The sequence below is a fragment of the Papio anubis genome, chromosome 6, assembly GCF_008728515.1.
Source record: "Papio anubis isolate 15944 chromosome 6, Panubis1.0, whole genome shotgun sequence".
Taxonomy (NCBI): domain Eukaryota; kingdom Metazoa; phylum Chordata; class Mammalia; order Primates; family Cercopithecidae; genus Papio; species Papio anubis.
This window is the reverse complement of record NC_044981.1, coordinates 24,535,356-24,551,746: the sequence shown is the minus strand read 5'-3', so window position 1 is coordinate 24,551,746 and position 16,391 is coordinate 24,535,356. Positions and strand designations below refer to the sequence as shown.

Here is a 16,391-nt window from a genome sequence, read left to right as displayed (position 1 = left end):
TTACACGTTGCTCCTTTTATCTAAAGATCTGTCTGTCTTTGATCAGCTGTACGTTGAGACTGAAGAGGCTTTGTGAATAGAAACAGATCAATTCTTTGGCTCACAGATATGCCCCGTCCTTGGCAAGCCACAGAACTGTGGCTGTCTACCTCCCCAGTTGCACAGGTCAGATGCTGTGGTGGGCGTGTCATGTCAGTCACCGTCTGACCACGTGGCTGTCCTCTCTCATTGTCTTCTCTGCAGCACCGTGATTGTGTTTTATGTACAGAGCGGGCCGCCTTTCAAGGTTCTCAAAGCTGCTGAAGTGGCCCGAAATCTGCACACGCGACTCTCAAAGGAGAAGGCTGACTTCTTGCTTTTCAAGGTCTTGAGGGTTGATACAGCAGGTAGGTCCCCTATGGAATATTCTAAAACAATCAGACTTGCCAATCATGGATAAGTGTGACAAACACAGAAGAGGAGTGACATGTGAACATTTTCACTTTAGCATCCAGGTACTTGTTTTGCATTTATTTCTCCAATAGGGTTTCCTGCAACATACATTTGCCAACTACTCTTGGTCTTGGAAGAAAAATGGAGAGCAATAATAATTATGGGTCAAGGTTATGCTCACAAGATAATGGCCATTGGCAGAAAGAACAATGTTAAAGACAAATAAGTGTTACTGGCTGCAAAAGCTATGTTTATATAGTTTATTTCACTTGGACATCATGGAAAGACATCATGCCTTAGGTTGTGATGATAATGTCATGTAGCTCCTTGAAAATATAAGACAGCTGACAAATGCCTTCTCCAGGTGTACCTCTTTTCTTAACTCCTTGCTCGCCTCCCCTTCCAGGGCACCTAAATGATTCATAGTCCCATTGCTTCTGTCTTCATTTCATGAGTAACATGAATCTCTTGTTATGTTGAAGTAGTTATTTCAGTAGACTCCAGGGAAATGAGAGTTACAAGGGACATGATAATGTTTGGGCAGTCAAATTTAATTTGTTTCATATATATATATATATCTGCCTACAATTGACTTTCTCAATTATAATATGGAGTAACTTAATTTTTAATAACTCCTTTTTTCTTTTTTCTTTTTTTGGTATTTTTAGTAGAGATGGGGTCTCGCCATGTTGGCCAGGCTGGTCTGAAACTCCTGGCCTCAAGTGATCCTCCCACCTCAGCTTCCCAAAGTGCTGGAATTACAGGCATGAGCCACCATGCCCAGCCAATAACTCCTTTTTTTTCTAGTTACAAAAATAATATTTATTTATTGTACAAAATTTAGAATATCTAGAGAGGCACAATGAATAAAATAATTCTCTAATTTCTAGGTCCAAAATTCTCACTATCCAAAGATAATTTTTGTTAATACTCTGATGTATGTTTTTCCAGTTCCCCTATCTCTACAATCAGGATGACATGATATATACTTTTAATCTGATTTTCCACTTCAAATCGTATTATGAGCCAGGAACAGTAGCACATTCCTGTAATCCCAGCTACTCCAGATGCTGAGGAGGGAGGATGTCTTGAGGCTAAGAGTTTGAGACCAGCCTCAGCAACACAGCAACAAGACCTTGTCTCTTAAAAAAAAAATGATATTATGATTATGTTCCCCAATCCTTTAAAATTTCTCCTCAATAAAATTTTTATGGCCACATAGTATTCTACCCTGGATATGCACCATAATTATGTAACCAGTTTCTTATTCATGGATTTTAGGGTTGGTTTTAAAAATAATGCTACAATGTAGATAAATCTTTGGGCATGTCCTCAATGATTGCCACTGGACTGCAGATAAATCCTTAGAATTATTTTCTTAGGCCAGACAGTGTTATGTTTTTGCTACTTTTTTGAGTCTTGCTCTGTTGCCCAGGCTGTAGTGCAGTGGTGTGATCTTGGTTCACTGCAACCTCTGCCTCCTGGGTTCAAGTGATTCTTGTGCCTCAGCCTCCCAAGTAGCTGGCATTATGGGTGCACACCATCACGCCCAGCTAATTTAGATAATCTGTTGTATTTTCAGTAGAGATGGGGTTTCACTATGTTGGCCAGGCTGGTCTCAAACTCCTGGCCTCAAGTGATCCACTCGCCTTGGCTTCCCAAAGTGCTGGGATTGCAGGCGTGAGCCACCACACCCAGCCAGTAATCTTTTTCTTTTTCTTTTTTTTGAGACAGAGTCTCTCTCTGTCACCCAGGCTGGAGTGCAGTGGTGCAAGCTCAGCTCACTGCAAGCTCCGCCTCCCTGGTTCATGCCATTCTCCTGCCTCAGCCTCCCGAGTAGCTGAAACTACAGGTGCCCGCCACCACACCCGGCTCATTTTTTGTATTTTTTAGTAGAGACGGGGTTTCACCGTGTTAGTCAGGATGGTCTCGATCTCCTGACCTTGTGACCTGCCCACCTTGGCCTCCCAATATTTTTAAGGCTTTTGCTGCATGGTGTGGACTGGCTTTTTCTGCCATTTGCTCTCTGACGAGATTGTCAGTGATGAGAGACTATCTCCAGAACCCCTGTCCATACTGTAAGAGTCTCTTAATTCAACAAGATGCATTTATTTGGGACCTATGCTACTGAAGATACAAAAGAAGCTGGATCCAGGGATTCCCTTTTCTGCATGCTGACCTCAGCCCTACACACCTCTTTGCAGGTTGCCTCCTGAAATGTTCTGGCCACGGCCACTGTGACCCCCTCACAAAACGCTGCATTTGCTCTCAGCTATGGATGGAGAACCTCATACAGCGTTATATCTGGGATGGAGAGAGCAACTGTGGTGAGTTCTGGCATAGAGGAGGCTTTGGGTGAGGAGCTTTAAGGCAGCTCATTCTCAGTTATCAGAAATATCTGCCCAATATTCGAGACCAACCTGGGCAACATGGTGAGACTTCACCTTTACAAAAAATAACAAAATAAGCCAGGCATGGTGATACACGCCTGTAGTCTCTGCTACTCAGGAGGCTGAAGTGGGAGGATTGCTTGAGAGGAGATCCAAACCAGCTTGGGCAATATAGTATGACCCTGTCTTAAAAAATTAACTGGGTGTGGTTGCGTGTGCCTGCAGTCCCAGCAACTCAGGAGGATGAGGTGGGAAAATTGCTTGAGCCCAGGAAGTCGAGCCTGCAGTGAGTGGACAGAGTGAGACCCTGTCTCAAAAAAAAAAAATGGAAGAAAGGAAGAAGGGAGGGGAGAGGACAGGAAGGGAGGGGAGAGGAGGGGAAGGGAGGGGAGAGGAGGGGAAGGGAGGGGAGAGGAGGGGAAGGTAAGGGAGGGGAGGGAAGTGAGGGAAAGAGGGAAAGAAAAGAAAAGAGAGAAAAAAAGAACTATCTGTCCAGCTTTGCAGTTATAAACATTCGGTTCTTTTGTCACCTGAAGCCAAGTGAACCAGCTCACTTGGTAGTGAGTTAATACCCTTCTTACAATCTACTTTTTGGGGTATGTTTAGGCTTTTACATAAAACTTCCTGATGAGAAAATCCCCTTTGGCAGAGCAGAATTGGCTCACTATTGCTGACATTTCTAAGAAAGAATTGCTTGGGCCATGGGCTGCAGTTCCAGGTTACACCTGCCTTGGCTTAGGCTCAGTGTGATTTTCTGGTGAAGTGGCCCCTGGTGTGGATCTTCTAGAATCAGGTAAAGAAGAGAATTTGGCCCACTCTTCCAGCTGTTCACACAGGCAGGCACCAAAAACTGGAGCCACAGCAGAGCAAGCTGGCGCCCCTGAGGTCCCTTCTGAGGAGAAAACTGTATTTTAATGGCAGTCTACTAAGTAAATTTGTTGTTTGGGGAACCAGATGGACATAATTGGCACCGAAGATAGTAAGAGCTGACTGCCAAAGTATATTCCCATTTAATACTATTAAAAAATCAGAAAATAGCCAGCCCTTGGATCATTATTCCAATGAAATTATATAACATTTAATAAGGTTAAACTTTTTTTTTTTTTTTTGAGATGGAGTCTTACTCTGTCACCCAGGCTGGAGTACAGTAGCACAATCTCAGCTCACTGCAACCTCTACCTCCTGAGTTCAAGCAATTCTCCTGCCTCAGCCTCCCAAGTAGCTGGTATTACAGGTGTGTGCCATCATGTCCAGCTAATTTTTATATTTTTAGTAGACACGGGGTTTTGCCATGTTGGTCAGGCTGGCCTCAAACTCCTGACCTCAAGTCATCTGCCCGTCTCGGCCTCCCAAAGTGTTGGGATTACAGGCGTGAGCCATTGCACCCAGCCTAATAGAGTTAAACTTTGCTCCCTAGTAGACTTAAACTGGGCTTCTCTGTCTCTGAATTACCGTTGAACGCTTTTCACATTAGATTTCTGTAAGGATGTGGACGGAACAAGGGCCAAGTAGTTTCCGAATTGCTCTCTGGCTGTGAAAAATGTCTTCATGCCATAAACAGACATACAGATGTTTTATTAAAACCAAGCCGGAACTTTCAGGGGTGGGGGTTGTGATTTTTGGCATTCTGGAATGAATATTTTGATGTGGTATACATGTGTGTTTATATAAGAGACATTACTACTACGTAATTGACTAATTTTAGTTATTTCTGATTATTCTGTTCCCAAGTTAGCATGAAATATGTACTCCGTGAAGCCCTGAAACCCAGTAGATAAAAACAGGGCAGTTTTAGGTTGTTCTCGATTTATCTGTATTTTACCTTGCTCTGCTCTGCTACTAGCCTGATGAGATGTTATCAACTCCACAGGTGGCCTTTACTTGTAGGGATTTAGAAATATTTGTTATGAATCATCAAAATAAAGTTGTTGTACAAATAGTCTATAACTGTGTCCACTTTGGTTTTCTTGTGTTTCAGAGTGGAGTATATTCTATGTGACAGTGCTGGGTTTTACTCTTACTGTGCTAACAGGAGGTTTCACTTGGCTTTGCATCTGCTGCTGCAAAAGGTACCTAGAGTGCTTATTCATGTGAAATAGAGACCCTACACTAGGTGTGTTTTGACAGCTTAGGAATTGTTTACTTGGGCTTGGTAAACTGCTAAGCTGTTTATTATAATAATGCACTTTCTGCCACAAAGCATAAGTGCCTAAATAAATGGAATATTAGAGGCAGCATTTTCTCATTGAAGCTCTTGTGTTTTCTAGGAGGGTCAATGATTCTATATCATATCTAATGTTATTCTCTATCGGTCTTACATTATATTCACTAGAGCGGTACTGTTTTCTCACTCAACCACAATCAACACAGAAGACTTCTGTGACCAGTGTTTGGGAGTTTCTCTGCACACACCATTCAAGCAACAGTTTTGCAGTGGACACCAGCTGGGTGTCGTCCAATTCAGTTTTGATGCTGTCTACCTGGAGATAGCGTCACATCCCACGGTTAATTAAGGACTCAGTCCCCAAGACTGCCCCCCACCCCATTCAGATGCCAGTTGCATACCCCAGGTGGTATTACCTGGGCTTCTGACTGACTATAAATTGGGTCCCTCAGTTCCCTCTTTGGGTTCAGTTATTTTGCTAGGGTGGCTCAAAGAACTCAAGGAAACACATTGGTTATTTATTACAAAGGATATTACAAGGGATACAGATGAAGAGATGCATAGGGTGAGGTATGGGGAAGGGGCCTAGAGCTTCCATGCGCTCTCTGGGCATGCCACTGTCTGGGAACCTCCACGTGTTTGGCTGTCCAGAGGCTCTCTGAACCCTGTCGTCTTGGGCCTTTTATGAAAACTTCATTGGATATTTATAGAAAAGTAGTTGGACAAAAAGGGTATGATGTGACGCTAACAGGCTGTGGGGAAGCCCAGCAAGGGCTGTCCAGATTCTTCTCGGCCTCTCTGTAAAGCACTCCATCTTCCTGGGTAGGAGGCAGAACTCTTTCTGAAATGAGCGTTTTATGACCTGTAATCAGACAAAGTAGGTCAGAGAATGTCTTTACAGCCGGCTCCAAGACAGAAAGGCAGGGGAAGGTTCTTGCTTTGGGGAGAATAAAGAGCAGGTGAAAGGAAGGCAGGAGAAGGTCAGAGAGAGGGACATTCTGTTTTCTGAGGCCTAAAGTGCCCCAGCATTGTAACAAGGGCCGTGGGAGTTATTAGCCAGGAACCGTGATGAAAACATGCATACAGATGTGTGTGTGTGTATATATATGTCTCACAAGTAGCTAAGTGGCCTTACAGGTCTCAGTAGAGGAAGGAGTTCTGGAAGTATACTGTTCCAAATGGTAGATTTTGATTATTTTCATTATGTAAAGCAATAATCTAATCCACCTGAATTGTTTTAAATAACTTTGAAACTGTAAGTGAGGCAATAACACCGCCAAAGAGAACTTTTGCTTTAGGTGTTTCCTTTTTCCATGGAGCTGACCTCTGAGAAGCCTCAAGCAACCTCATTGGCCAAACCTTCCAGAACCCCATGCTCAACCCTCTGTCCTGGAAGAGAGCATCAGGCCCACTCTTTCATGTGAAACACTGTAACTGCTCTCAAAAGGTGTGATTTTTAAAAAACGTATATTTTAATCTGGGCGAGGTGGCTCATGTCTGTAACCTCAGCACTTTGGGAGGCCAAGGTGGGTGGATGACTTGAGGTCAGGAGTTTGAGACCAACCTGGCCAACATGGAGAAACCTTATCTCTACTAAGAATACAAAATTAGCCAAGCGTGGTGGCGCATGCCTGTAATCCCAGCTACCTGAGACAGGAGAATCGATTGAACCTGGAAGGCAGAGGTTGCAGTGAGCTGAGATCGCACCATTGCACTCCAGCCTGGGTGACAAAAGCAAAACTCCGTCTAAAAAAAAAAAACTATATTTTAATAGTTATTTTTCAGAAATCACTGATAGATTATTTTAGTTTTGTGATTACGTTCCCAAAATTAAGACTGGTGAAAGGGAGCCAGGTGCAGGCACTTAGAGGCCTAAATCCCGTTAAGTTTTCCCAGAGCCATATGTGACCCTACTGTGCATGGCATTAAACATCTTCAGCTTTGTGACATGTCTATCAAGTAGAAGATGATGATGCTAGTAGTGATAACTGTGAACATGTATGAAGTATTTGCCATTGTGATTATTGGCTAAGTGCTTTGTATGTATTATCTTACTCAGTCCTCTCATCAACCATGTGAGATAGGGACTATTCTTACTCCCATTTTACAGGTGAGGACATGGAGGCACAAAAGTCTCAAATAATTTTCGCTAAATCACCAGCTAGTAAGTGCTAAATTGAGAGCCATGCTTCTGATCATCATGCTCTCAGAAAATTGCTTTTATGCTGTGAAATTACTATTTTGTTCTCCACATGCCTTCACGTGGTTTGGATGTGTATTTCCAAATAATCTCTGTACACAGGATGAGACACATGGGACCAGCCTAATTTTCATGTGTTGAGGGGAAAAAAAAAGAAAAAGATGGGGAGCAGCTGTTGCTAATTAATTGTGGGAATATATGATAATTTTTGCTATTTTTTTTCTGATTGCTAGTTCATGACACCTTTTCATTACTGCAGCATTGGACACTGCAGGGTGGTATAGGTTTAGGGGAACATTTGCTCACCCAGGCTCTTCTGAATAAGGAGTTACTCATGAAGAACAGCTCCCTGGGCCAACACACAGGTGTTGAGAATTGCAGTGAAGGTCCCCGGCACTGCAGCCTGAGGCTTAGCTGAGACCTGTCGATAGGTGGGCAAGAGTGATGTGGCTGTTTATACCCCGAAATGGGTTTCTCCAAGATGCATAATGCCCCTCTGAGCTCTGACGTGGCCTTGCGTATGTTTCTTTAATAAAAGATGCCAACTATCACATCATAAAGGCAAAATGTTTCCTCTAGTGTCTTTACTCTGCGTTAAATCCTAGATCTCAGTTACCTTTCTAAAGATCTGAGTTGAGTTTTCATTGTTCCTTTCAGACAAAAAAGGACTAAAATCAGGAAAAAAACAAAGTACACCATCCTGGATAACATGGATGAACAGGAAAGAATGGAACTGAGGCCCAAATATGGTAAGACAGTCTCCAGAATGACTGCCTGGCACCTTTCCTTGATTTACCCTAGGTATGCCTGAGGGCTAACTTGGATCAAGGGAGAATGATCCGCTGGAGTCAGCACTTTAATTGGGAAGGAAGAGTGAGGCTGGGATTCTGTGATGACAAACAACCTTCAGGCCGGGCACGGTGGCTCACGCCTGTAATCCCAGCACTTTGAGAGGCCGAGGCAGATGGATCGCCCGAGCTCAGTAGTTCGAGACCACCCTGGGCAACATGGTGAAACCATCTCTACTGAAAAAATACCGAAAAAAAAAAAAAAAAAAAAAAAAAAGCCGGGCGTGGTGGTGTGCGCCTGTAGTCCCAGCTATTCGGGAGGCTGAGGCAGAAGAAAAGCTTGAGGCTGGGAGGTGGAGGTTACGGTGAGCTGAGATTGCACCTCTGCACTCCAGCTTGGGCTACAGACTGAGACTCTGTCTCAAGAAAGAAAAAGAAAAATAACCTTCATCAACCCTGATGATGTGCTGATGCGGGGGTGGGGGCAGGAGGCAATAGGTTCATTATAAATTTAATGAAATTTTGGCATAATACTTTGAGGCATTAATGGATGAGGGATATGAAATGTTATCAGCTGGGCACCTACCAATGACCACAGGGCAAAGACTGCTTTTTAACCAGAGGTATCCCCAGCATCTGCTTTTTTTCCTACTCCTGGTTGGAGGGTGGGGGGCAGTTGAAGATACTCCCTCAGCTCAGCTCTGAATGCTGTTCCCTTCAGGTCTGCTAGGACAGAAATGCAGCAAGAGGACATTTGGACTTTAAAGCCTAACATTTTTCAGCAGCTGTATTATCTAATTAGCCATTGATACAGATGGACACAAAGGCTTTACAGAAAATTGACTTTCTTCACAAAGTGTATTGATCCCTATGCTTAGGAGCACCACTTGCCCACCTCGGTTAACTTTTTCATTCTCGTTTATTAACTGTTGCATACTTAGTGAAACTTCTCTGGCCCTCTGAGGCTGCTAAACACCGATTCTATAGGTTTTCCATAATTCTGGGCTTATGACTAAGTTACTTTTTATGGAAGATATAATCTTTTTCAGAGTTGTGAGGTGCAAAACATTGTTCACAGTGAGTGTTGAATGCCTACCCTGTGCACAGGCACCGGGTTAGGCCCTGGAGACTGGGAGAGGAGGAAGCACAGAGCCTGCCTTTACAGGAGCTTGCAGCCTGCGGGAGGATAATTATACTGGAGCGCAAGGAGTTCTACCAATGCATGGATGAAGCCGGGTAGGAACACTCAGGTCAGAACGACTGATTGTGTACAGAGAGTGTAGCTAACAGGGCTTTGGCAGGAAGAGCCTCACAGGAAGAACAAATAGTAGCATACATTGAGTGCTCACCATCTGCATTGCATATCAGAAGTATTATAGTGACTTTTACCTAAGAGCTCAGTGTGCTTTGGGTTGCATTATCTCACCCACCTTTGTCTTAAAATACACTCATCCTTCTGACATTCCTGTTTCTATTCATAGAACCCCCATTCTCATTGCCCCAGTTTGAAACCTCAGTCGCTGGTGCTTCACACACACTGCCCCCCATTCCAGACACCCGCACCTTGCTAGACTCTTGCCCTCTTTCCTCATCATTATTATCACCACCCCAGTTCAGGTCCTTACAGTTTCACCTGTGAACTAATAGTAATAATAATAATAATTAACAGGTATTTAATGTCAAATATATACTAAACACATCTGAAGTACTTTACCCATTGAATTCTAATCCTACCCGTAGCTGTATGAGGTATGTGCAATGATTATCCCCATTTTACACAAGAGGAAACTGAGGCAAAGGAAAGTTTAGCAACTTGCCCAAGTAACATAGCTGGTGAGTGCTGAAGGTGGGGTGGAGGCCGGGCTCTTCCTCTACATTGCACTGCCTCTGCCTTGGTCCGTTTGGGCTGCTCTAACAAAATGCTGCAGACAAGGAGGTTTATGAACAACAGATACTTATTACCCACAGTTCTGGAGGCTGGGAAGGTGAATTCAGCATCTGGGCAGGGCTACTTCCTCATAGTTGGTGCCTCCTCACTGCATCCTCACATGGTGTAAAGGGCAAGGCAGCCTCTGATGCTTCTTTTTTTTTTTTTTGGAGACACAGTCTCGCTCTATCCCCCAGACTGGAATGCAGTGGCACAATCTCAGCTCACTGCAACCTATGCCTCACAGGTTCAAGCAATTCTCATGCCTCAGCCTCCCAAGTAGCTGGGATTACAGGCACCTGCCACCATGCCCAGCTAATCTTTTTTGTATTTTTAGTAGAGGCAGGGTTTCTTCATGTCGGCCAGGCTGGTCTCAAACTCCTGACCTCAAGTGATCCACCCGCCTCGGCTTCTCAAAGTGCTGAGATTACAAGTGTGGGCCACCGTGCCTGGCCTCTGGTGCCTCTTTTGTGTGAGCACTAATCCCATTCGATCACCACCCAAAGGCCTCACCTCTTGGTACCACCATTTAGGCGTTAGATTTCAACACATGAATTTGTGGGGGTGCAAACATTCAGACCACAGCAGCCTCTATGTCTACTGTCTGTCTTCCATCCTGCATGCTGTGGTTTTATTAATATCTCAGAACAACATTTTAATAGTGTCATTTCTCTGCTTACAGGATAAAATCCAAACTTCATAGTTTACTTTGTATTCATGTGCTTTTCTGTGAGGTTCCTGCCTCTCTCTCCAGCCTCTCCTTCATTATTTCCTACATGAATCATTTGCTCCAAACAAACTAGTTTTTTTCTAAATATCCCTGGATGCTTCTGCGTACTCCATGCCCTTCCGCTGTCCTCCTGTCTAAATTCTCTTCTTCAGATCTCACTGATAGAGACAGGAGACAGCCAAGGGTCCCTGGTGAAACCGCACCTCCAAGCCTAAAACAGCCTGAAGGCTGAAAAACCGGACTGCTGGTCCCTGATGAAGGCCCTGCCCTTTCCCAGCTGATTCTCTCTAAATAATGTCCACCTGCACACTGGGGAAAGGGGGTGGAGCCACAGGAGGTTCACGTCATTTGCAGTGGGGAGGAGCCTGGCCTCTGCAGTTCCTGTGTGGTAACCTGGGATTCAGTCTGTGAGGCAGGAGGTTGTTGGCATGACCCCCTCTCTATTTGCTGAGAGTTTTTGTTTCCTTTTTACCCAATAAATTCAATGTTTTTCACCCTTCTATGTGTCCGCGAGCCTAATCTTTCCTGCTAGTGTGACAAGAGCCTGGTTTTATCCGAACTAAGGAGAAAGTTCTACAACATCACCCTATGGGAAACATCACTGAAGCAACGCCAGCCATAAGTGCATGTGCTTATTTCCTAATTCATATACAATTTAAAAAATATCTTACCTGTTATGCGCCATCTTTTCATGAGTCTGTGCCTTTTCTTTTTTCTTTTTTTTTCCTGAGACAGGGTCTTGCTCTGTCACCCAGGCTAGAACATAGCAACACGATCATAGTTCACCATACCCTCGAACTCCTGGCCTCAAGTGATCCTCCCACCTCAGCCTCCCAAAGGGCTGGGATTATAGGCATGAGCCACCAGGCCCAGCCAAGTCTATGTCTTAAACCCCTAGCTAGACACCATAAATCCTTTGAGAGTAGGAATTGAATCTTATACCTGTTCTGTCTCTTAGGTTGACCCCCTGAAATCAAATATTCTACCAAAATTATATTAACCAAATGGTAAAATCACAGAAGCTTTCATTTGTTGGATGCTTACAATGTACTAATGGCTGGGCCAAGAGAGTGTTACATGCACTATTTCACTTAATCCTCACCATAAACTCATGGGGTAGATGCTTTGTTATCTTCCAATTGAATAGAGGAGGAGACTGAAAGCTCAGAGAGGTTAGGTATCTTCCCCAGGGTCAAGCAGCTGGCGAGTGTCAAAGCTGGGGCAAAAGCTTAGGTGAGGCATCAAAACCCCTGCAATTACTTGCTAGGAAACCCAAACCGCCTGCTGTTTTGAGTGATTGCTTTCAAGGTACGGAGAGCACCACTCCGTGCTCCTCACAGGACCTGCAACCAGAACGACTGACAGCTGGAAGCGAATCATGGCATTTCTCCTCAGATGCTTCTGTGCTTCTCTCTAGGTATCAAGCACCGAAGCACAGAGCACAACTCCAGCCTGATGGTATCCGAATCTGAGTTTGACAGCGACCAGGACACAATCTTCAGCCGAGAAAAGATGGAGAGAGGGAATCCAAAGGTTTCCATGAATGGTTCCATCAGAAATGGAGCTTCCTTCAGTTATTGCTCAAAGGACAGATAATGGCGCAGTCGTTTGTAAAGTGGAAGAACCCCATAGGAATCCTTGAATCCAGGACCAGTCAGTGGGAGTTACAGCACAAAACCCACTCTTTTAGAATAGTTCATTGACCTCCTTCCCCAGTGGGCTAGATGTGTATCCCCACGTACTAAAAGACCGGTTTTTGAAGGCACAAAACAAAACAAAAACGTTGCTCTTTTAACTGAGATGCTTGTTAATAGAGATAAAGGCTGGGTGAAACTCTAAGGTACATACTTAAAAGAGTTTTGTGTTTTTGTAGCTGGCAGAATCTCATGTTAAAGATGAAAAACTGTTTCTATCTGTAGAACCTTAGAGAAGGTGAATTAAATAAGGATTTAAAGAGGGATGGTTTCTCCCTTAGCCACTGTGATTGCCTGTAAGGAACAGCATTCTAAACATGGTTTATCTTGTAGCACCTGCAGTCAAATGGCTGTGTATGTTAAAATAGCTTATCTAAGAGGCACAGGTCGTCTTCTGTGGAGGGACGGAGAGTCTTGCGTGTAGCAAGTTTTCTGTGCTGACGGCAACACACAGTGCAAAGCCCTCCTGGTTTTCAATTCTGTGCTATGTCAACGGCAGTTTTCAGTTCTCTCAAGAGAGCAGCTGTTGGCCATTCAAGAGCTAAGGAAGAATCATATTCTAAGGACTGAGGCAATAGAAAGGGGAGGAGGAGCTTAATGCCGTGTAGGTTGAAGGTAGCTTTGTAACATTATCTTTTCTTTAAGAAAAACTACAGTGACTCCTCTGGGTGTTGTTTAGCAGTCTTGTTCTCTAATGTCAACTGAGCCCCAGTTTACATTAAATGCAATAGAAGTGATTAATTCATTAAACGTTTATTATGTTCTGTAGGCTGTGCATTTGGACTGCTATAGATAGGACAATTGTGTATATATTCCAAAACTCTGAAATACAGTCAGTCTTAACTTGGATGGGGTGGTTATGATACTCTGGTCCCCGACAGGTACTTTCCAAAATAACTTGACATAGATGTCTTCACTTCCTATGTTTAAAAATACATTTAAGTTTTTCTACCGAATAAATCCTATTTCAAACATGAAAGACAATTAAAACATTCCCACCCACAAAGCAGTACTCCACAGCAATTAACTGGAGTTAATTGCAGCCTGCTACGTTCACTGGTTCAGGGTAGTTCCCCATCCGCCCTTGGTCCTGAAGCTGGGCCTTGGTGGCGCCCTTGGCATTCTTTGTGGGAAGATTAAAATGAGAGATAGAACCAGTGTTGTGGTATCAAGTGTAACCACACCTAAACAATATCCTGTTGCACAACGCTTTTGTAACACATGGGAAAACTAGGATTGCATTGCTGATTAAGAAGCAAGGTATTTCAACCACCAGGGCAGGAGTGCCAGAGAAAATCTTCCCCATGGGCTCCTAAAAAAAATTCAGCTTTTAGGTGCTTTTGTCATCTCCCAGAGTATTCATCCTCATGGGACCATCTTATTTTTACTTATTGTAATTTACTGGGGAAAGGCAGAACTAAAAAGTGTGTCATTTTATTTTTAAAATAATTGCTTATGCCTACACTTTCTGTATAACTAGCCAATTCAATACTGTCTATAGTGTTAGAAGGAAAATGTGATTTTCTTTTTTTAACCAGTATTGAGCTTCATAAGCCTAGAATCTGCCTTATCAAGTGACCAGGGTTATGGTTTTTTGCATGCAAATGTGAATGTCTGGCATAGGGGACAGCAGCCCAAATGTGAAGTCGTTGGGCATAACGAGGAAGAAGGGAGTGAACATTTACCGCTTTATGTACATAACATATGCATTTTACATACTCAGTTGATCCTTATAATCAACCTTGAAGAGGAGATATTATTATTCTTATATTGCAGATAGCCCTCTGAAGGCCCAGAGAGGTTAAGTAGCTTGCCAGAGGTCACGGCCAAGATGTAGTGGATCTAAGCACTGAAAGCAAATTTTTAAAACTGTGGTGTTCTGCTTTCCACTACACAAAGAACTCCTGCCTTGATGGATGGAGGGCAAATTCTGGTGGAACTTTTGGGCCACCTGAAAGTTCTGTTCCCAGGCCTAAGAGGAATTCCTTTTAATGGGTCCAGAGAGCCAAGGACAGAGGGAGAGATGGCCTGTACAGTCTCCTGTGGATCACACCCGCCCTCTAAGTTTGCAGTGGACTTCTCCTGCCCCTCCTCCTCTTCTGTCCTTGGCCATCTCAGCCTGGCCTCTCTGATCCTTCCATCACAGAAGGATCTTGAATCTCTGAGAAATCAAACAGCACAGTAGTGATCGGAAAGTGGGTCCTATCTTGTTACCCCATTTCTCATCAGAACAAAGCACGAGATGGAATGACCAGCCAGCGTTCTTCATGGTGGACTGCTTATCATTGAGGGTCTTTGGGAGATAAAGCCCCCTAAGAGCTTTGGACAGAGAAAAACAGGCCCTAGAATATGGGAGTGGGTGTTTGTAGGGCTCACAGGATAACAGACATTTGAGTCGCTGGTTTACATTCCATGAAGGAGGATTCATACCCATGGCATTACAGGGCTAAGCATGTGTATGACTAAAGAACTATCTGAAAAACATGCAGCGAGGTAATAAAATGTACCACTCAACAAGCCAGTGATGCCACGCTTTGTGCACCGGGAGGAGAGTGACTACCATTGTTTTTGTGTGACAAAGCTATCATGGACTGTTTGAATCTTGGTTTTATTGCTTAAAATGTATTATTTTTCCCTATGTGTTGACAAGGTATTTCTAATATCACACTATTAAATATATGCACTAATCTAAATAAAGGTGTCTGTATTTTCTGTAATGCTTATTTTTAGGGGGAAATTTGTTTTCTTTATGTTTGGGTGTAGAGGGATTTCCCTTGAGTATGGGTCAGCAAACTGTGGCCTGCAGCCTGTGTGTGCATGCCCCATGAGCTGAAAAGCGGGTCTCATGTTTTCAAATGGTTAAAAATAAAAAAAAATTGAAACATGTGAACTATATGAAATTCAGATTTGTGTTCATAAATAAAGTTTTATTGGAACATATCCACATTCACTCATTTATGTATTATCTATGGCTGTTCTTACGTTACCTGCAAAGCCTACACTATTTACTATCTGGCCCTTTACAGAAAGAAAAAAATTTGCAGAAGGCTGGACTAACATCCCCTGCTCTTTCCCTGTGGGAAGACAAGTGTTCGGGAAGAACTGAGCATGCTCCGTCAGCTCGCCTTCCTCTGCGTGGGTGGTTCTCTGCTATTAACAGGCAGTCTGTCCCTAGTGCCAGAAGGCCCGCAGTGTGGTGGGGTGATTAGATTCTGGAGAGAGTATACTTAACGCTACATCCTCTAATCTAGCTCTTATCAGTAATAAAGCCATTTTTAAAATGAGGGCCGGGCGTGGTAGCTCATGCCTGTAATCCCAGCACTTTGGAAGGCCAAGGCGGGTAGATCACTTGAGTCCAGGAGTTCGAGACCAGTCTAGACAACATGGCCAAATCCTGTCTCAAAAAAACACAAAAAAATTTAGCCGGTCACTGTGACGCATGCCTGTAGTTCCAGCTACTCAGGAGACTGAGGTGGGAGGATTGCTTGAGCCCTGGGTATGGAGGTTGCAGTGAGCAGAGATTGGGCCACTGCACTCCAGCCTAGGTCACAGAACAAGGCTGTCTCAGAAAAAAAAAAAAAAAAAAAAGGCCGATTGAGGTATAATTCACTTACAGCAAACTGCACATAGTACAATTTGATGCTTTGATGTGTGTGCGCATCTGTGAAACCATGACCCCAGTCAAGCTGTTGAATAAACATAATTACCCATAAAAGTTTCCTCGTGGCTCTTTGTAATCCCCCTCTCCCCTGGTAATCACTAGAGATAAGCTTGAATTTTCTGGAGTTTCATATACAGTAGTACTGTATGGGGCTTTCCCCTCAAACAAAAAGTAGTTCCTTCCTTTCCAGGCTGTTTTAACTCACTCCATTAGCAACTGTGAACAGAAGTTCTCTGAAAAGGAATTTGAAGGAAAGAGACTTTATTGCCGTGAACAGCTTCCAAATCACAGAGATACGGCCTTCTGTGTAAAACAAAGATGTGTTTCAAAAAAACAAAGCAAGGGTTCTGGATTTATAGCAACATTCCAGCCAGGTTTCCAATCAGGTTCACATGTAAAGGAAGG

At 43.6% G+C, this 16,391-nt stretch overlaps 1 protein-coding gene across 13 annotated transcripts in view; it reads left to right on the top strand.

The window, feature by feature from the left end:
- Positions 1 to 15,265, top strand: part of KIAA0319 (KIAA0319 ortholog) — a 103,942-nt gene extending 88,677 nt beyond the window's left edge. For 10 of the 13 annotated variants that reach the window (XM_009204513.4, XM_003897124.5, XM_009204512.4 and 7 more), the window contains 5 exons: positions 244 to 386; positions 2,637 to 2,759; positions 4,801 to 4,891; positions 7,844 to 7,935; positions 12,049 to 15,265. In XM_009204513.4, coding sequence (XP_009202777.2) covers positions 244 to 386; positions 2,637 to 2,759; positions 4,801 to 4,891; positions 7,844 to 7,935; positions 12,049 to 12,227 — 628 coding nt within the window. In that variant the 3' untranslated portion in view covers positions 12,228 to 15,265. Of the gene's footprint in view, positions 1 to 243; positions 387 to 2,636; positions 2,760 to 4,800; positions 4,892 to 5,154; positions 6,279 to 7,843; positions 7,936 to 12,048 lie in introns of those variants that run through there. The other 3 variants (XM_021937042.2, XM_021937041.2, XM_021937040.2) reach the window with 2 other exon arrangements.
- The last annotated feature ends 1,126 nt before the right edge of the window (positions 15,266 to 16,391 follow it).